The sequence below is a fragment of the Galeopterus variegatus genome, unplaced genomic scaffold, assembly GCF_000696425.1.
Source record: "Galeopterus variegatus unplaced genomic scaffold, G_variegatus-3.0.2 Scaffold67, whole genome shotgun sequence".
NCBI classification, from domain to species: Eukaryota; Metazoa; Chordata; class Mammalia; order Dermoptera; family Cynocephalidae; genus Galeopterus; species Galeopterus variegatus.
Genome location: NW_007726178.1, coordinates 525,732 through 547,091, shown reverse-complemented (window position 1 = coordinate 547,091; position 21,360 = coordinate 525,732). Strand labels below are relative to the sequence as shown.

The window sequence follows — 21,360 nt, the reverse complement described above, 5'->3', positions numbered from 1 at the left end:
TTGTGGGTGGGAGTGGGGCTGTCCCAGCCCCTGTCTCTCAGGATCCCGGTCATTGGGCTGGCTCCATTGCTGGCCTGAATGTGCAGTGATGGTGGTGGCAGGGGTGGGGTTAGGGTCCACAGCCAGGTCTCCCAGGGCCCCCAGGGTGTCGCGCTGGCTGCCCTTGCTCATGGCAGCAGGGGCAGGGCTAGGGCCCATGGCCCCTATCTCCCAGGACCCCCGGGCTGGCTTCCCTAGCTTACCTGGGTGTGCGCCTAAACAGTTTTGGAGGCTGGGAAGTCCATGGTCCAGGGAACACATCTGGTGAGGGCCTTCTTCTTGGAGGGAACTCTACAGGGTCCCAGGCAACCAGGGTGTCACATGGCGAGAATGGGCTGAGCAAGAGACTACTGAGCTTCTTTTAATATTTTGTATGGTATTTAAAAAATAATGTGGTTATTTTCTTCCTGACTTTTCATAGAGAGCTATAATTGAACTTGGCCTTGTGATTTAATTTTATGTATAAGAAATACAAATAAGAACCAGCTGTCAAATTTATGTGACTAGTCAAGTCTGCCAAGTATTTGTGTGTCAGAGGTACAATAGAAACTTTGGGAAGCTTTTGGCTTTCAGCTAGGAGGCCAAGGTTCAACTTTCTTAGGTCGTCCCGAATCTGGGTTCATGTGATACCAGCTGTCTCCACTATGACGCCTAAGTTTGACCCCAATGAGATCAAAGTTGTGTACCTGAAGTGCAGAGGTGGTGAAGTCAGTGCAATATCTGCCCTGGCCCCCAAGATCAGCCCCCTGGGTCTGTCTCCAAAAAAGGTTCTTCATGACATCGTCGAGGCAACTAACTGGTGACTGGAAGGGTCTGAGGATTACAATGAAACTGACCATTCAGAACAGCCAGGCCCAGATTGAGATGGTACCTTCTGCCTCTGCCTTGATCATCAAAATCCCCTGGGAGCCACCAAGAGACAGAAAGAAACATAGAAACATTAAACACCATGTAAATATCATTTTTGATGAGATTGTCAGCTTTGCCCAACAGATGTGGCACAGACCTTTAGCCGGAATACTCTCTGGAACCATTAAAGATATCCTGGGGACTGCCTAGTGTGTGGGTTGCAATGTTGATGGCTGCCACCCTCATGACATCTAGATGACATAAACAGTGGTGCAGTGGAGTGCTCAGCTAGTTAAGAAGTACAAAGGAAAATATTTTGATAAAGGATCGTTTGAAAACTAAAAAAAGAGAAACTTTGGAAAACCCATTGAGTTGTTTGTTTTTTTAAGTTTGGTAGCACAACTCTGCAAATTATTCTTGATCCATGATCCTAACTGTTGAGAAGATGATTCTTCTCTTCCCAGTCCAAGTATTATTTATTTTCTTGCTCTATGATGATTGACAATAGGATTATGTTTCTTTCAGGGAAAGAGCTTGACTCCAGCCACAGGTGTTCTAATCTACTGTCTTGCCATATTTCGGCGTGTAATAAAGTGAGGCTTTAGGACAGAAGTAGTCTCTGTAATTCCTTCACTCTCCCTCCTAGGATCCTGCCAGCACCCTGATTTCACGATGCTTCTAATGTACTAAATGCATATATCAAGAAACAAACAATTTTCAGAGATGATTCAGTCTGAATTCATATGTAAGGGTAATTTGTTAAGGGCATATGTATCACTAAACAGAACTTGGAACATCTTATGGAAGCACCTCCATTTACGTTAACAGCACCCTCACAGATTTCTCCAAGAAAGTAGTCCATTTGCTTATGTAACTAAAAGGTCCATTCTGGTAATGTTTTCCACACAAAAGAAGTCTGCTGCAAAGGAGAATTAATGTTTCCAGTTAGAGAGACATTTAATTGCTTATAATTGAAAATGACACTTATCTAGTTAGAAAAAAATTAAGACCTTACAAGGCATACTATTGCAGTAAAAGTTATTCTTCCTCTTACCTATCAAATCTTTGAATAAAATGGTCTCTCCAGTAAAACAATCCATTTCATCCTGTGGCTTTTTATAGGAATATTCACCCACCCACCCTTTCTTTTTAGGGTTACATTCTGCTATTTACAAGCAAAGTATCTCAGCCTTCAAAGAGCTTTTCTGCTTTTACCCACTGCTTCACTGCAAGGTTTCTCAGGCTTTCTGTACCTTTTAAAACCTGGGGCTATTGAGTATCATGCTGGGGTTGCACTGAACCTAGTTATGCAAATGACTGACATGCATCTCTGATTTGGTCTGTTGCATAGGAATTATTTTATTTTTTTCTCCCTGCTTTTAGGATTATAGGGCATGTATCTCCATGTCCATATTCTTGAGTCACCTTGAAATAAAAACTCAGTCCTTTTAAAGAACTTAAGCATACTTTTGTATATGAAAACAAACAAAATAATCATTAAAATATATTGGCGCCTACTCTTAGTTTTGGTTATTGTTCACTAAAAAGTATGCAGTGCATTGAAATAGTTACATATTTAAAAAATAAATTTTGATTGCAATAAGCCCAACTTTCTGAATTATCAAGTTAGGGCAGAATTATTCCTGCCCCATAATTTTCTAATTTTAAGAAGGACAATTGTTTGATTGAATTCAGAATTTAAGAGGGTAAGGGGCAACTAGTCATGGTATGTTATCTCTACCATTAGGACTAACCTGTTGGTTGTTGCTTACCTAGGGCTTCTTAATCGTGCTTTATAGAGACTGATGGCAGTTTTAGTTACATGAAGTTGTTTGGTCTGGGTAGCTCAGTCTAGGTATTATAAGATTTTAATTTTCAGGGTATGTTATTTTGTAACATGATTTTTAAAATAAAGGAGTCAGAGGAAAGTGGTGAAAACGAGAAAAGGATTACAAGACCAGAAGAATTAGTATGAATAAGAAAATGCACAAGAGAGTAATAGAAATGAAGGACTCTTACAGAGTTATTTAATAAGTTATTTTATTCTTCCGTCTCATGTCTCTCCTTAAACCATTCTGGTGTTCTTGATTTCTCATTTCTTGAAGTGATATTTGAAAAATAATGTGTAGATAAAAGGACTTTAGGGTAAAATGATGTGAGTCTGAAAATATTCTTTCCTGAATTTCCTTGTAATAGCTTTGCCTATCTCTTGTGATTGTCTGTCTCTAGTCTCTTTAGTGTAGTTATCTGAAATATTTTTAATTTATTAGGATTCTAATTTTTAATTAGTGAAAATAATGAAAATCTCATCGTAATTATACATTGTTCACCCATTTCAGTGTCCTATTGGATGTAGGAAATTAAGTGGAAATGGGAACTAACAGCAAAGAATTTGGGTAGAAACAGCAAAGAATGGTTTATTCATCCTGCCCCTCGTGAAGGTATAACTTTCCAGCATCTAAGAGTAATAGACATAGAAGCTATAAGGAAGTCTCCTTCTTGATTCTTTCCCTGTGTCTTTAATCATTTCCCAAGTTTATTTTCCAATTTAAACTTTGGTAATTGTGGTCTACATGTTTATTAATTTTAATTATATATAATTATAGTATTTTTCTTATTTAAAAATAACTCCATAAAGGATTTATCGCTTGGGAGGTTTTCTTCTCAAATGTACCAGAAAGAACTATAGCAATTGTGTTTATTTTAAATAAGAAATTCCCTAGGTCAGTGGTTTTCAATCATCAGAATCATCTAGAGGGATTTTTAAAACACAGATATTTGGGCCCCACTCCCATATTTCTGATTCAATAACTGTAGGGTGGGGACTGAGAGTTTGCATTTCTAACAAGTTCTAAGGTGACACTAACAACTGCTGGTTCTGCCATTATACTTTGAAAGTTATTGCAATACAATATTGATCCCACAAATTTGAGACAGAGCTAAATCTAACCTGTGCCGAATGAATGCTGAGTTTCTTGTTGTTCAAGCAAAGATGTACCAGTAATGATCATTTAATGTAGTGTTACCTTTTTTTTTTTTTTTTTCATAGATTGGAGCATATGATCAGCAAATATGGGAAAAATCTGTTGAACAAAGAGAAATCAAGGTAACAAGTTTATTTCATTTCGTTTATCCTGAAACATAGTTCTATAAATTGATTATTAATCACATTTTATTTAATATCTTTCTATATGCTTTTAAGGTATAAATTAATATTTATTCTATCTAAAATTTTAAATAAAGAGATATACCCTTATGATGGCATAGTCACATCTTCTGTGTTTTTGGTTTTTTGCTTTTTAGCACTTTTCTGTTCTTTTAAAATTTAATTTCTGGTTATTATTTTGTCAGCTTTCTTTCCCCTTTCACTTGTCACCTTATACTTCTAGTTTGCTTTTCCTCCCTTTTGATGCTGTCATTGCTCTGTACAGTTTATTAAACTGGTAAGTGTTTCAGGATTTTTCCCGTCTGAGTGATCCTGTGCAAATGCTGCTCTGTTTAATTGAGATCTGCTTTTTGGTGCTACTAACAGAATGACTTGGACGCAAAAAGAGTCGCTGAAAAGTTGGTCATTTTAAAAAAGAATTTAGGAAAAGAAAGCATTAATTAAATGTTTCTCTAGTAGGCATTTTCTTCCTGAACATATAATCATGTCTTATATGCCAATAAGATATTCTCATAGGCTACCTTGCTAGCATGATAACTATCTTTAAACTAAATTTGTTGTTTCTCAGCACTCTATTTTGGTAAAAGATTTATATCTTTCATTTGCATAGATACTAATCAGTGTGTTCCTGCATGAGCTAAATTTAATCTGGGCCCAGAGGATGTTACTTTAGTTACTTGACATTTTCTATTTTGCACAAAAAGGTTTACATTAGGTTGAAAACCAATGTCTATAATTACTTAAAAATCTGTCTAAAAAATCTGTCAGTGTTTAGACAGCTTAATCATCTATAATAAAGAGCAAGATTCTTTGCCATTTGTCAATTTTAATCTTTAAACTTATGAAGGATTAATACATTTAATGAAGTTGTGATACATGTTAAATATAGGATTAATGCTTCGGGACAGAAAAATGAAATAGATTATAGTTTTGTAGGTGAGACATATAATTATAAATGAGAGAAATTTGATTAAGAGAGTCATATGCAAGTCTCTATAGAGTACAGGGGACAGCCCTGGGGAGTTTAGGAAAGACTTCATAGAGGAAGTGGCTCATGAACTGAGTTTGACAGATACTGGGGAGGAGAACGGGGAAGACATTCTAGACAGATGAAGAGCATATGAAAATATACATAAAGGAAGGAAGGAACATGACTGAGGCAGGAATCCTTAGGGAGTTTGATTTGGTAATAGGTTAGATGGAGGAAGGAAATAAGGGTGGTTAGGAGTAAAACTAAAAAGGAAAACGCAAGTCAGGTTAAAATGTATATATTACATATAGCCATAAGAGTGAATAGACTTATGTTGAATGATGAAAGAAAAGGACTGAAGATGCAGCATTTGGAAACACCAACATTTATTAGCTAGGCAAAGAAAGAGATGCAAGTAAAGGAGAGAGAAGTAGGAAATCCATGAGAAAATAGTCTGGAGATAGTATCAAGAAGAGTTAGAATAGTCAAGCAAATAGAGCTGCAGAGAGAGAGGTCTAGTAAGATGCCTTAACACCTTTTATTCTATGTGACAGTTAGAAAGCCTTTAACTAACTGGACAGGGGACATTAAATATCTTGAGAGGTTATGTTACCAGTTGGCACATTTTGGTATTTTTTGAAATTTAAAAACTTCAAATATATATACATAACTTTTTTTTAGTTTTTGGAAGCCATTTATCACAAATTGCTACATAGTTATGTAATTTCCTCTTCTTTAAAAGAACTGTTTTAATGCCTAAATAGAGGTTAGGGTAAGGATTATATTAGTTGCTACTTGTTGCCACTGACAGGATGACCTTGGAGAAGGTTACAACCTATAACTTCTTTCTGAAATATGTCTCTCTTTAAAGATAATACTTCTTAATAGTAAGCGAAGAATTAAAAACAGTATTAAAACTTGCTCTTGTTATTTTGAATTGAAAGGGTTATTTTGTTAGCAAGCCTAAATTAACATTCCATTCTTGCTAAACATTCTAGTGGAGGCAAATTAGAGTAAAATAATTTTGTATTTATTCTAAGGGAGGTAGAGGTGCATGACTGTGGTATATTAATATTTGATAAAAAACCAAAATACTCTATCCGTTGTTTAAAGAACACTACCAAATGTGTTGAGTTCATCCTATGCAATTGATTCTCTCATAATTGCCAAGGCAGTGAGCAACTACTAAAGAAATCAAAAAGAGGCATGAAAATATATTTCTTGGAAAATGTTTATTTTTTAAACAAAAGACTCATAGTTAATATTGCTAAAGTGTAAAATCTTTTATAAGTTGCAAATTATTTTTTTCTTAAACATTTTAGAAATTATAGCCAAAAATTTTGCTTCATTTTCTGATCACTTTGACCAAAATTTAAAAGTAAATGCAGACTTATTTCCCGTTTTAGTATCTACTAGACTTTTAAAGCTTCAACAAAAAGCTTATAAAGTCATTATAGCAGAAACAGGGGATGGGCGGGTTGGGGAGGGAATTAAACAGAATGTCCAGAAAATGAAACTGATATTTATGTTCTTTGATGAAGTCTTAAGAATTACAGTAGTTCCATGCACAGGAAGCCTAGATCACTGAACAGAATTATTTTCTAAACTTAAACTACCCTTTTCATTTTTTGGCTCAACATTATGTGTGTACTTAGAGGTTTTTAAAAAATACAAAACTTCATACTATTTGAGTCATTGCCCTATAGGAATGTATTCTAAGAATTTAAGTGTATATTCAATAAACAATATATCATTTGATTCTTGGGGATTAATTGCATTAGTATTGATTGATTGTTTTTACTTTCTAGTTTGTGCATAAATCAGTAGTTTTAAAAATCTCATTCTTATTAAAAAACACTTTGTTTTCATTTTTTGTTTGTCCACTTAAACTTTTTGAAGGTCTGTCATAGTGCTTAAAGCTATGCTACTTTGAGTAAATGTAGTTTACTCCAAACCAATTTAAAGTTTTCCAACTTAAAATATCTACATAATTAAAATTAGTTTTTATGAATACTCATATCTTGGTACTAATATCTTTCCTTTTTGTGAATAGCAGTACTAATATTAGATTTATCAGTAAAGTTTTTTTGTTTTTGTTTTTTAAACCCTTTAAATATTCTGATAGGCTACCTTGAAGGGGAAGTTTTATCAAAATTGGCAGTTATTGTGTGGTTCTACAATATAGCTCAAAATAAATGTTTTAATAGAATATAAAATAGGAAATGAGCCACATATAAACAAGGTCAAGTATAATAACCCATGTTGAAAAACAACCTAGTTACCTAAGTCAAGACGATTTACTGTTTCTGTGACAAGGACTTTTAGTTTTTAAAACAAACTTGATAAAAATTTTAGGTATGCAGCAGTAAATAAAGCTTCACATTAGTCAGGAAACACTGGCTATAGGTTATTTTCAAGTTGTTAAAGAAAGAATTATAAAAGACAGAAGTAAATTAAAATATGTTCCCATTTTCAAATTTTTGATACTAATAATAAAGGTAAAATCCCATTGCAGTAAACTTCATATCAAATCAAAATATGTGCTTCATTAATGAAATTTTGTTTAAATGTGTGTATTTTTAGAATCACCTTTCCAAATTTGCAAATTCTTGTAAATAATTTCTGTTCCATTATCCACTCTATAGCAACAACAAAATGAGAAATGAAGTACAGATACAGTCAGTTCTCATTATTCATGATAACTAAGTTCTGTAAAGTCACCATGAACACTGAATTAGCAAATACTAAACCATTGCTGCTAGGGGAAATACAGAGTTAGATTCCTGCGAGCTTTTAGTCACAAAACTTTAGTCAGCTGACCAATATATAACCTTGTTTTATGTGTGTTTCTGTTTAAAGACACCTCAATTTACATATAGTCATGCACCGCATAACATTTTGGTCAGTGATGAACCACATATGTGATGGTGGTCTTGTAAGGTTGTAACAGAGCTGAAAAATTCCTCTCACCAAGTGATGTCATAGTTGTCATAAGTTGTAGCATATAACACATTACTCACATGTTTTTGGTGATGCTGGTGTAAACAAACATACTGCAAAATATGTTGAGGAGGGGTGCCTAGCCTACCCACAGGGTGACCCTCCCAAAGGTAGCTCAGATGTTTAAGATAAAAAGCAAGCATTTGACACTTTAGGTCTTACCTCAAGTGAACAGGTTGTTTTCTATTTTAGAATTCTTGCCTTTTTAAATTATTCCCACCCATCCCTATAGCAATATAATAGTTAATAACAGTCAGCTGACAGTCACCAAGGGCTTGCTGAGTGCCAGGCACAATCCCTATCTGTAATTGAATAACTTTGTGGGGATGGTATTATTCAAATCTCCAATTAACAGATGAGGAAAATGAGGCACAGAGAGACTTAGTAACATATCTAGAGGGCCCATGGCTCATGCAACTACTGGCCAGTGTAGATAATAGGAAAATTTATTGCCGTTTTCTTTCATAATACAGTTTTGCAGAACGATGAAATCGCCTAACATTTCTCAGAATGTATCCCTGTTATTAGGCAATACATGACTGTATATTGTTGATTCATTACCAGTGAACTTATGGTAAACAGCTCTATAACTCCTGTCTAAATGGAGGTTGTCTAACACATTTTCTCCATAAGGCACATCACAGTGTTCATGCACGTAGGAACACTAGACAACACTTAAACACTATGCTTGAGGGTCATCTTACGCAACAAAATTGCCCCCCAAAAGCACAGAAATGTGAAAAACATGACACTAAATAGACTGTGAAAAGGACACTTGTTTACGGTAATGAGAGCTCAAACAAGAAGGCAGAATGTAACCTTACTTGACTTCAGTTAGCAATGTGCACATTGGGTGATCGTTTTTTTTGCTACTCTGTCTGCAAATGAGGGCAAAGCAGTGCTAGTATTGATTTTGGGGTACAAATAAGTTTTAGCAAGTAGGCAAATTTGTGAATACAGAATCTGAGAATATGAGGATTGACTGTATATAAAATTATCACTGCCATATCTTCAATCCTGACTCTTTCTCCTTCCTTATTGTTTTTCTATCTCCGGGTGGTTTGCAATGTCACATGGACAGACTATTTGAAGGGGTTCAAAGGTTAATTGCATTTTGCAGTCAGGATTCATTTTTGGTGTAGACATTTCAGTTAATTCTGACCTCAAATGTCCTCTTCTTTTAGATGTAAATGGTACTTAATCAGGTTTTTACTTTATAGGGTCATTGTTACTTGGATTAGGACCAAAGAAAGGATTTGCTGCAGTTACTTGTTTAATTGAATCAATAGTAAACATCTTATCTAAACACTTGTGTCATCTCTCACTACTTGGCTTCTGAAGATCTTCCAGTTCTTAAGAATAGTCTTAAGAATAAAGTAATGTATTTTTTCAATAGGTTTGTTTGTTTGTTTGTTTGTTTTGTTTTGTTTTTTTACTAATTTTGATTTCCACCCCCACTCCTACTCTGTACACTGATGGCAGAAACTTAATCTTAGTAAGTGTTCCATAATTCCAAGATTAAACAAATTCAATTCACAGTAACTGTCTTCCTCTCCTCCTTTTTCTGGTCATGCTATGTAGTTCTGAGAGGATGAGGTGGTGGTATGGTCAAGTTAGTGGCTGGCATGTGAATATAATGGCATCCCCGAGATGCGCATCACCATCTGTCCTCAGCTCTGTGATCTACTGCTTTGTGCAGTAACACCCCCATTATCACACTTTGAGTGTCCTTTGTGCTTTGCTCCTCTAACAAGCCTCAATACTCTTTTAAAGCCATTCTGGGGCCAATACAGTCTCCTACACCACTCAGGCTGTACACCCAAATTTGCTTGGAAGTGATAGTCTTTGTATTAGAATTTTACTGTTAATAATAAACAGGCTTTGCATGTTACACACATTCCCAAATATATTCTTTTGGAAAGTAATAAAATTTATTACAATACTATAATTATGTTCCCTTTGTAACAAACATGTATAACATGTTATATTTTTGTCTGGTGTATTACTTAAAGATTTATTTTAAATTGAAATCTTTAGAAGTTGATTCTTTTCTGCTATTATGGATTTTTAAAAAATGTATGTATATTGAATTCCAATACTACTTTTAATATATTATAGGGGTTAAGGAATAAACCAAAGAAAACAGCACATGTGAAACCAGACCTCATAGATGTTGATCTTGTGAGAGGTGAGTCTCGAATAAATAAATGCTTAATATAAATAGACATTGACCATGAAGAAACATAATTCAAGATAGGTTAGATATATATATATATTTGTGGAAATAAAAACATTGTGAACCTAAATGAAGGCAGGAAAAGAATTTAAAAAAGAGAATGAAAAAATTTAAATATCGTTGACCAGTCTTTCCTGACACTAAAGATCATTCCAAGAAATAAGCATAAAAGAATAGCAGTTCGTATTTGCTTAGCAAATTATAGGACTTGCTTATGAAAATTAAAGTGTTAATTTGTAATTCCTAACTGGAATTGGTATTTGAATATTGTCCTATATTTATAAAATATGTGGGAGAAATTCTGCTGTTATTTCAATTATGAGTTTTTTTCAAAGTACCTGAGTTAATATGGTAGAATGAAGAGTGTTTTTTAAAGTGTCTACTACCCCAAATTGGACATTTCTCACTCATAGCATACTACAGAATAAAATTATGTATGTGTTGTTGCTTTTCAAACATTTAAATTTTTTCTCTAAAGAAATTAAAGGATAATAAATGTACTCTGTCATTTTATTTTACTTTTTTCAGGGTCCGCATTTGCTAAGGCAAAGCCTGAAAGTCCTTGGACTGCTCTGACTAGAAAGGGAATTGTTCGAGTTGTATTTTTTCCCTTTTTCTACCGGTGGTGGTTACAAGTAACATCAAAGGTCATCTTTTTCTGGCTTCTTGTCCTTTATCTTCTTCAAGGTATAATTAAATGATGGAAAATGCATTTTGCTTTTAACTTTCAGGATGTTAAATTTTAGAGTGACTAAGGTTTTATTTTAAACATATACTAACTATGGGGCCGGCCTGGTGGTGCACTGCTACAGTGTGCCGCTTGGGAGTGCGGTGGCGCTCCCGCCGAGGGTTTGGATCCCACATACAGACCGGTTCCCGCTCACTAACTGAGCGAGGTGTGGGAGCAACACCGAGGGTTGCGATCCCGTTGCCGGTCCCGATCCGGTATGGGCGTGACACTGAGGGTTGCGATCCGTTGCCAGACACGAAAAAAAGACAAAAAGGAAAAAAAAAATAAAAATAAAAAAAACATATACTAACTACTACTGAATATGAAGTGAGTATGAATGTGTTAATGAGACAAAAGTGGTAGGTATTAAAAATATTAGAGAAAACAAAGCAGCTATTTTCTGATATAAATATGTAAATTTGAATCTGTGGATGGCTAAAGAAAAATAGAAATTGAGAAGATTTTTTAAAATTAGAAATCCTCTTTAAAACACACCCCCCCACACACACATACACACCAGTCTTTTTTAAAATACAACCTACACAAGTTTATTTTTCCTAGGTATGGTTTATTTTTTATTTTTTGTATCTTTTACCACTGTGATCTGAGCTGTCCTCATTTTGTATTGAAATTCTATATACTGTGCACTCTTCTAAGTGCTTTCTCAGATTCTTCTCTAATTCTCACAACAACCCAGTGAAGTACAGGCACTATTTTTATGCCTAGCTTATAGACTTGGGACCTGAAAGACCTGCAGGCTCAAAGCCACATCGTCACCAAGTGTGGTGGAGCTAAGGTTCAAGTGTAAAAGCATTTTGACCTCAGAGCCACACACCTAACAACTCTGTTATGCTGCCTCCCAACACAGCAGTACTCTAGTGTACAGTCATAGCAGCAGTATACAATATGACATGTATAGCACCATAGAGTGTGCGGAGGCAAAAGAAGGAGCTATTCACATTCTGTCACACTGACAAAGCAATTACATTAGTTTGGTTGATGCCCATTCAGTCTTTTTAATGTGTGTGTGTGTTTGTTTAAAACATTATAATCTTAATGATTATTTAAATATGCATTATCAATAGATTCTATTAGGAATTTTTTTTAGGTAAATGAAAATATAATAAAATGACACTTTTATTTAGATAAAGTTTTTTCTTCTAAGCCAGGGTACATAAAAGGGAGTGGATTATGAGGATTTTGTGATTATTGCTACTAGTATGTATGTGTGTGTGTTTTCTGATTAAAGATATATGTTATGGTAGAAAATTTAGAAAATGTAGAAAAAGATAAAGAAAAAAACTACCCATAATCTTGCCTTTCAGTTTCTTTTAACATTTTTATGTAGTTGAAATTATTTTATACAGACAATTATATATTATTTTTTGCCTAATGTCACAACAGGTATCAGAGTCTTTATAAATATAATTTTAAATTACTAGAAAATACCTCATTCTACATCAATATTGGGCATGTAAGCTGTTTGCTATCTTTTGCTGTTATAATTAATGCTGAAGTGAACATATTTGTTTATGAAGCTTTTCTTATATTTTGAATTTTCTTATGATAGATTCTTATAATGCCTGAAATTAAATGTAATAACATTTCCAGCAGTTTTCATACACACTTTCTGTTTTTTTTTTTTTTTTCATGTCCGGCAACGGACCGCAACCCTCAGTGTCGCGCCCGTACCGGACTGGGACCAGCCACGGGATCGTAACCCTCGGTGTCACACCCGCACCTTGCTCAGCCAGTGAGCGGGAACCGGTCTGTATGTGGGATCCGAACCCTCGGCGGGAGCGCCGCCGCGCTCCCAAGTGCTGCACTCTACTGAGTGCGCCACCGGGCCGGCTCATACACACTTTCTGTTTTTAAAAAGTTGATCTTTTTGTTAATAATGCCATTACATGACAGTTCTTCTAAATTTATTTTTATCAAATATTTTCTAGATATAGTTATCATAAGTTTTGTTATTTTCTTATATTTTATTTGCTTTGTTCTCAGAAGGATTTAATAGAGCTTAATTTAACATCTTCAAATGTTTTCTAGTTACCTAAAGAAGAAATTATAATAGCTTATTAGAGTGGTAATTAATCAATACCATTGTTTGTACAGCACTGTAAATTGTGCTTCTTTAAATATTATTGCTTTCTAGTATTTGGAGGCAAACAAGTTTCCAATACTAAAAATTCACTGACATTGTATAATTATATTGTGTTTAAAATTCACTTACTGGGTTCCCTAAGTTTAAATAGGAAACATGGGTTAGATTGGACATGAAAATGAGATGTTTTCTGTTCAAAACCAAAGTTTTTATAAGGTACTTATGATGAACACTGAACATTCTCCTAGTAGAGCTTAGTCACAACCAGTGACAGTCATGATATGACTCTAATGACTTTAGTCTGCTGGTGCCTTTGGAACCCCTGTGCCTCTATTGCCTAGCATGTAAAAGTAGGGGGCAATGCTGTGAGCTATGTCCTCTTCTTCTATCTCACTCTCATCTCCTGAAAGCCAGAAAGAATCAAATGCAGTCAGATTTGGTTTTATATAACTACATATAGTTTTTTACTTTGATTACATGCTTTTTTCCTTTTTTTTTTTTTTTTCCCGTGACCGGCAACGGATCACAACCCTCAGTGTCGCGCCCGTACCGGACCGGGACTGGCAACGGGATCGCAACCCTCGGTGTTGCACCCGCACCTCGCTCAGCCAGTGAGCGGCCGGTCCGTATGTGGGATCCGAACCCTCGGCGGGAGCGCCGCCACACTCCCAAGCGGCGCACTGTAGTAGTGCACCACCGGGCCGGCCCTTGATTACATGCTTTTTAAGTATGTGTTCTCAGCTCCATCCCAACTTCTTGCTTATATCATTTCTCACCCAGATTATTCCAAATAGCTCTTATATCTTCTCTTTTCTGTCCATTTATCTTTTAAATTACAGTGCCAGAACTAGTTATCATTACCTTTGAGATAAAAGCTAAGTTTTTAGTCAATTCCTCTTTGAATTCCTATCTCACTTTAATCAGGCTAAACTAGTTCTTTGCTCTTTCTTAAACATTCCATGCCTTTTTGACTATATGCTTTTAGAAATGCAACTCCCTTTGCCTGGATAGCCCTTTTCCCTTTTATTTACCTTGTCAACTCCTACTTGCTCTCTCAGACTTAGATTAGGTATCAGACATCACTTTCTCTGAGAATCTTTTTATAACTCTCCAATTTAGTTACATGTCTTTCCTATGTATATTATATTATAGCACTTATCACAGGTATTATATTAGTAAGCTTGGGCTGCCATAACAAAGTATCACAGATTGTGTGGCTTAGACAACAGAGATTTATTTTCTCACCATTCTGAGGCTGGCACATCAAGGTGATATCAGGGTTGGTGTCTGGTGAGGCCTCTCTTCCTGACTTGTTGATGGCCACCTTCTTGCTGTGTCCTTATATTGCCTTTCTTCTGTGTACAAGTGGAGAGAGAGTGAGCTCTGGTGTCTTCCCTTCTTCTTCCAAGAACAACAGTGCTATCGGACTAAGGACCCATTTAATCTTTATTACTTCTGTATAGGCTCTATCTCCAAATATAGTCACATTGGGAGTTTGGGCTTCATTCAGCATACAATTTATGGGGGAGGGGAGCACAATTAGTCCAAAACAGGTATTTTAGTTTTTTCTTTATATGTCTCCCTTTTCCTCTAAACCAAGGAGGAGCAGGGAGCAGAGACTATGTCTTGTATTTTTATCCCCAGTGTCTAACGCTCGCCAGTAAATCTTAAAGATTGACAGGCCGACAAATTGAATTATAGATTTTTAATATTCCTGATGATTGACCTTAGTGTTTTAGTTAGCCAGTATATGAAGTTCTGCCTTGGAACTACTTGTGCCTGATAAATAACGTTCTGTCTTACTTGATCTCTAGTGGAAATCTGTAGCAGTAATGTCTGGTTCATAGGACTTCACTAAGTGATCAAAAAGTGTAACTCAGCATTATGTAAGAGAAGTGAATGTCTTCCCCTTATACTGTCTAAACCCTCACTTGAGTTGGTAACAAAAGGGAGGAGGTAATACCAGAAGCATGGGAAAGGAGCCACTGCCTCAAGAGCTGAGACCACGGAAGGGATATGATCACTTTTAGGGAGACAGAGCCAGAAGAAAGAAGGAAAGAGAGGAACAAAGCGGCTTCCTCTCCTTTTTCTAACGCTTTCTGTTGTCAGAATTTCACACTATTTAACAACTTCCTGTTAAGATACAGAAAATATAATGTGTATGCTCCCAGCCCTACCATTATAGAGAATGGTGATCATAGGGCTGAAAGAGTTCAGATAAATAATCAGCAATAGGTTATCTAAAATTTGAAGTTCATTAAGATGTTCTCCTTTGTACTTGAAACTCTGAAGCTCTTAAGTAAGCATTTGTATCCCCCATCTCTTTTAAAGATAGATAAGTTAATGAAAGCTAATAAAAACTCTTATTCACTATAGTTAGGTATACATTTACTGTGTATAAGGAGCTTTTAAAAGTATTTTATATGTATTATCTCACTTAAAACCTGTAGTACCAATATACTGTTTTATTATACAGAAGAATAGACCAAAGCTCAAAAATATTAAAGAACTTGATAAAGGTCACATTAGAATTTACATTAAAAACAACAAAAACTCTAAACTTTTCGAAATTTTAGACTATTATTAAAGAAATAGAGAATGTGAGTTAAGGGTAATTCATAAAGATATTGGTGTTTTAAAAATTTTATCTTTTTTTCTTTTTAAAGAACATTTTATTACTTAGGAGAACATACAGCTGAAGTTTGTTTTCATGACTCTCTTTAAGCATATTAGGAGATGAAGTGGTGTTTAAGCTTAAATCTTGGTATGTTAGACTAGGATTCTTTCAGTTGCCGGTAGCAGAAACCAAATGCAAACTAGCTTTTGCAAAAAAAATTTTTTTTAAATGTGTTTTTTGTTTTTTTACTGCATATCATAAAAGTTTTCAAAAAATCAGGAAACTAGATAGTACAATAACTGGGGTGACCATAAGTCCCAGTTTGCCTGGGACTGTCTAATTGTCCAAGTTTATTCCTGTTGTTCTGGTGCTTTTGTTAACAGTTTCCCTTTCACTCTAAAAGGTGTTCTGGTTTAGATGGTAAGTTACACGGTCACCCTATATTGAATGTTATACCTGTAATAGATGATAATTACATGGTATACCCATCTCTTTGATTTATAATGAGCAACATTTTGACATGTTTACTTAATCTGTTATGTTAAAGTAAATTATCTACAACATGACATTTTACCCCTGAATACATCAATGTGTATCTTTTCAAAATATGCACATTACATAACTACATTACAATGATTACATTTAGCAAAATGAACAAAAATCTTCTACTATTTAAATTTTTCATTTGTTTCAAAACAAAACTAGGTCCTAGGCCCTGGATTCAGGCATGGCTGGATTTAGAGGCTCAGATGATGTCTTCACTTTTTATGCTGTTGACTCTGCTTTCCTTGTTGGTCACATTCTGAGGCCAGCTTTTTATGGGTGGTGGTTGAGATGGCCTCTGGCAATTTCATATTTCCTTAGTGTTTAGTGTTTGTGATCTAGGAGAAAGGCCTCCTTCAAGCATCTACATTAGTTCCTGATAAAGGTTCTGACTGGCCTGCTTAGGTCACATGCCCATCTTTTTATTAATTTTTGTGTCCAAAGTTATTAAGATGGTGGCAAGCCTAGATTACATGTCCATCCCTGAGGTGGAAGAAATAAACCATTTGATTGACAGATAAAGGAGGGAGACTCCCAAAAGGTAAAGAGAGGTTATGTCCAGAAAGTCTAAGGGATGCTGTGCAGGAAAGACAAGATGTCCCCTTCACGTGGTAATATTTATTAGCATTGATGGGTGTTTAGTGGTTTCCCTGGAAAACATGCCCAAGTAAATTTATGTTCTTAATTCTAAGGAGATAGACCTGTATTAATAAGAAACTCTTTATAGCATAAGCCTTCTTTATCTGGTAAAACAAAGAAATAAATGTACTTGAAGTTACTGTGGTTCTTTTGATTGTGATCTTACCAGAAATGCCCTTAGATTCATATGCATTTAATAATCAGTGCAGTGTTGAGGTATATACTTTAGAGACTATGTTAGGTGTTGTCTTGTTCCAAGAGTTTATTTCTAAATACCATGGTTAGGCTGGGGCAAACAATAAAAAAGTCTGAAAGAGCTGGTCTGGTTTAACATTTTAATCTTATTTAACTTTAGAAAAATAATCAGGCAAGAGGTAATATAAGAACAATTTTAAAAATTTTGAGGAAGTGACTATCAGATAGATAATTAAACATGTTTTCTTTCCCTTTTTGTAGTTGCCGCAATAGTATTATTCTGTTCCACTTCTAGCCCACATAACATACCTCTGACAGAAGTGATTGGGCCAATATGGCTGATGCTGCTCCTGGGAACAGTGCACTGCCAGATTGTTTCAACAAGAACACCCAAACCTCCTCTAAATACAGGGGGTAAAAGAAGAAGGTACTGTCTGTTTAAAAGTGATCTTTTTATAGGTTTCTGTAATTTGAATCACGGATTGTTTTTGACTTCTCTTACCCTCATAGAATAAAATGTTACCTTGTAAAGTTGCTCTTTCAAATAAAGCACTGAGCTTCAGAATCAATTACCAAATGACTTAGTTTCTGTTTTGCTTCAAAGCCATTTGAGACTACATTCCTATGTTTTGTTTTGTTTTTTTTCTTGAAGCTCATGTCTAGTCACCTAATATCAATGTAGGAAATATATGTTAGCTGGAGTTACTAATAATTCCCACCACTTAAAAGATCTTGTATTTCTAAGATGCTTTGGCAAAAACAAGAACCAAGAAAAAATTTCAGCTAAACTTTATTTATTAAATGCAATTTGAAGCTGTTTAATATTGCCCTTTGATTAAGTAAACATAGCAAGTCTCACTGGCCACTCAGTACAATGGAGTTCTGTTTTAAGGGTCTTTGGGAGCAATTCTTCTTTTGATTATCATTGCTAAGAGATTGTGACATTTGTAGTTTTGGGGTGTTAAGATTTAAGCCTGTCTCATTTTTAAAAGATAATGCTTACATTAGATAAACATTGTTGATTAGTTAGATGATAATTCTCTTCAATCTAAGTGGCATTAAAGTAGGGAAGAAATGCTTTTGTAAATGTTTGTCCACTGTGATCCTTACAACCTTCTGTCCACTGACCTGTCAGTATGAGCAAAGAACAATATCTTAACATTTGTAGAAATTGGTCTTGAATATGCATGATATTTGAATTAAATTTTATCCAGTAAATCTGAATTTTATTATGTATTAAAATTCCTGTGTTTATGTTTTCTGAAATTTTGAATGTACTGCTGAGAAAGTGGTTGTTAAAATTTTAAAGCTACTTTCCACTCTTAATCTCTTCTGATGAAGGAAATTAAGAAAAGCAGCCCATTTGGAAGTACATAGGGAAGGAGATGGTTCTAGTACCACAGATAACACACAGGAGGGAGCAGTTCAGAGCTACGGTACAAGCACCTCTTACAGTGTTGGCGCTGTCTTCAGAGATCTCTGGCATGCTGCTTTCTTTTTATCAGGGTTTGTATCATTCAAGGGTTTATATGGCATAGAGATGCACTATCCCTTTTCTGTCACTTCAGTCTCAGGTAATGAATATTATTGACTTTAAATATGACAGCCTTATTATGGATTTTGTTTTGATAAATTATAATTCTATAGATAATGGAAAAATAGAGACCATAAAGAATACTTTGGGTTATGTGTAAATACATCTATACAAGAATGAATATATACTAACAAAGTATATTAGTTAGGATTTTTTGATTTTGGTTTCTTTTATATTTCTCAAGTTCTGTATTACTTCTGTTAATTTGTTAATTTATTTTTATCTACATTATAGGTCAAACTTGGCTTTATGAATATATCATGTGAATTGTATGAAATTTTTTCTATCTCTGCCTCAGTTATCTAAAATTGTTTGAAATAAAGCATACAGGCATTGTTATTTAAATGAATAAAATGTATACTGTAGTATGAAATTCTACTTTTGTACACTGGGCTTCTTCTATGGCTGTACCATCAATAAAGATTTGCCAAATAAGGAAATATAATTACACCAAACTTCAAAAATAAATCAAATCTAATGCAATCTTGTATTATCATTATTTTGAAAACTTAATTCAAAACATTTAAGGGTTATAATACTACTTTACATATGCATGTCATAGGTTTGAAAAATGTTAAGAAGCTGTGATCAAAATATTGAATGTAACTGATGAAAGGTGCTAAATTAATCAAGAAAAGGGATACTGCAAATAAATATTATCTGTCACTTTGTTAACTCTTTCACTAATACCATTATTTTATCATTTTGTGATTGTGCTCTTCTGATAAAATTTATCATGCATTGTACAACTAAGCAATTATATCATGGGCATATTTTCATTGACAGTAATTTTTTTGGAAAGTTTTCCAAAGTTTTAATAGTTTGCAGTAATATGACATTGATTTAAGTTGAAATCACCTGACTATTCCAATCACCTATTCTTTTTCCAGAGACAGTATGTTTTTGTTTTTCTTGTTTGTTTTTGTTTTTAAATTGGGTTGGATGCTGTCCATATCTCTCTCTATAGTCTTTTTTTTTTTTTTTCCTTTTTGTCTTTTTTCGTGTCCGGCAACGGATCGCAACCCTCAGTGTCGCGCCCGTACCGGACCGGGACCGGCAACGGGATCGCAACCCTCGGTGTTGCGCCCGCACCTCGCTCAGCCAGTGAGGGGGAACTGGTCTGTATGTGGGATCCGAACCCTCGGCGGGAGCGCCACCGCACTCCCAAGTGGTGCACTGTAGCAGTGCGCCACCGGGCCGGCCCTATAATCTTTTTTTTTTAATGGCTTTCCTTTTCTTTTTTTTACTTTAAAAAAATTTGTTATTATTTATTTTTTTACCTTCTAAGATGTTGTAGAGTTGGGGGAGGGAGGGAGGCAGGGCTGACCCACTGCTGGATCCTTTGCTGGCCTGGTTGAGGATGGCAGGGGGGCGTGGCTGGGGCCCTGCCCTCTTCCCCCAACCCCACCCCCGAGCCTGGGGGCTTCCAGCCATGGCTAGGTCATCTAAATAGCTTTCCTTTCTAAAATTAGGATGTGACAGTTTAATCACTGCAAAGTCAGTTTCTTAAACATTTCTCAAGGCTTTTGGATAAGTAGTTATAAATAGCATAGTGGATATATTTTGCTTTGGGGGAATTATTTAGTTGTTTTGGTTGTCTTCAACTCATATTGTGTTATGTGTAGTATTAAGATTCTTCCTAAAATGAGTAGGTTGGTGCCTTTGGGAAGTTTACCATGTTTCTCTAGTCAAATGACACTTCATTTTTCCTCTTGTTGGGCTATAGTATGACCATGACCACAACTACTAGTCATTAATACTATAGTGGCTAAATTCCCTGTGGATTTATACCCTTTAATTATGACAACTGTACCTCTAAATATTTTTAAAGATGCCTCATTTTCAACTTTCTCATTTTTTTTTTTTCCTTTTTGTCTTTTTTTGTGTCCAGCAACGGATCGCAACCCTCAGTGTCGCGCCTGCACCGGACCGGGACTGGCAACGGGATTGCAACCCTCGGTGTTGCACCCGCACCTCGCTCAGCCAGTGAGCGGGAACCGGTCTGTATGTGGGATCCGAACCCTCGGCGGGAGTGCCGCTGCGCTCCCAAGCGGTGCACTGTAGCAGTGCGCCACCGGGCCGGCCCTCAACTTTCTCATTTTTGAGTTGGTTTGCCAGCATATGAATGAGGCCGTTTTAAATATTAGGTAGAAAAAGATTTTCAGAGAAATGTTAATTTTAGAAGTCCTAAGCTGAATTCTGAAATCTTGATGATGTTGTGCTCTTTCAGGCTTTGGTAAGTCAGGAAGGGCTTATACTGAAATACCAACTGAGACTTAGCAAAATTGTTTCTGGTGATAAATTGAAAAGCTGGATACTTCCATTAAGGTATCTCAGTTAACACAACTGATGGGAAAATAAATAACCACATAAATGGCAAAGCTTTGTGTATGGTATCTTCATGGTTATTTATTTTCTTGTTAGTCAAGAAATATTTAATAATTACCCATCATAGGCCAGGCATTGTGTTACACAGTGGGAATACAGCGCTGAAGGTGATATGCTAGTGGAGGAGAATCACATATAAATCAGTAAAATACAGTGTTGTAAGTGCAAACAAAGTATTTTAGGAGTACTAAGGAGGGTACAACTATCTCGGCCAAGGAGAGTCAGGAAGACTTCACATTTCAGTTGAGTCTTGAAAGTGAATTTAAACAATGGGTTACATGATGCAACAT

General features: G+C 35.5%; 1 protein-coding gene and 1 pseudogene across 1 annotated transcript in view; both read left to right on the top strand.

The window, feature by feature from the left end:
- Window positions 1-21,360, top strand: part of PHTF2 (putative homeodomain transcription factor 2) — a 145,134-nt gene that overhangs the window by 72,621 nt on the left and 51,153 nt on the right. Inside the window, exons 3-7 of the mRNA XM_008577478.1 lie at window positions 3,938-3,994; window positions 10,143-10,212; window positions 10,789-10,947; window positions 17,350-17,515; window positions 18,430-18,594. Of these exons, the coding sequence (XP_008575700.1) occupies window positions 3,938-3,994; window positions 10,143-10,212; window positions 10,789-10,947; window positions 17,350-17,515; window positions 18,430-18,594 (617 nt within the window). The remainder of the gene's footprint in view (window positions 1-3,937; window positions 3,995-10,142; window positions 10,213-10,788; window positions 10,948-17,349; window positions 17,516-18,429; window positions 18,595-21,360) is intronic.
- Window positions 621-1,184, top strand: LOC103594263 (annotated as a pseudogene).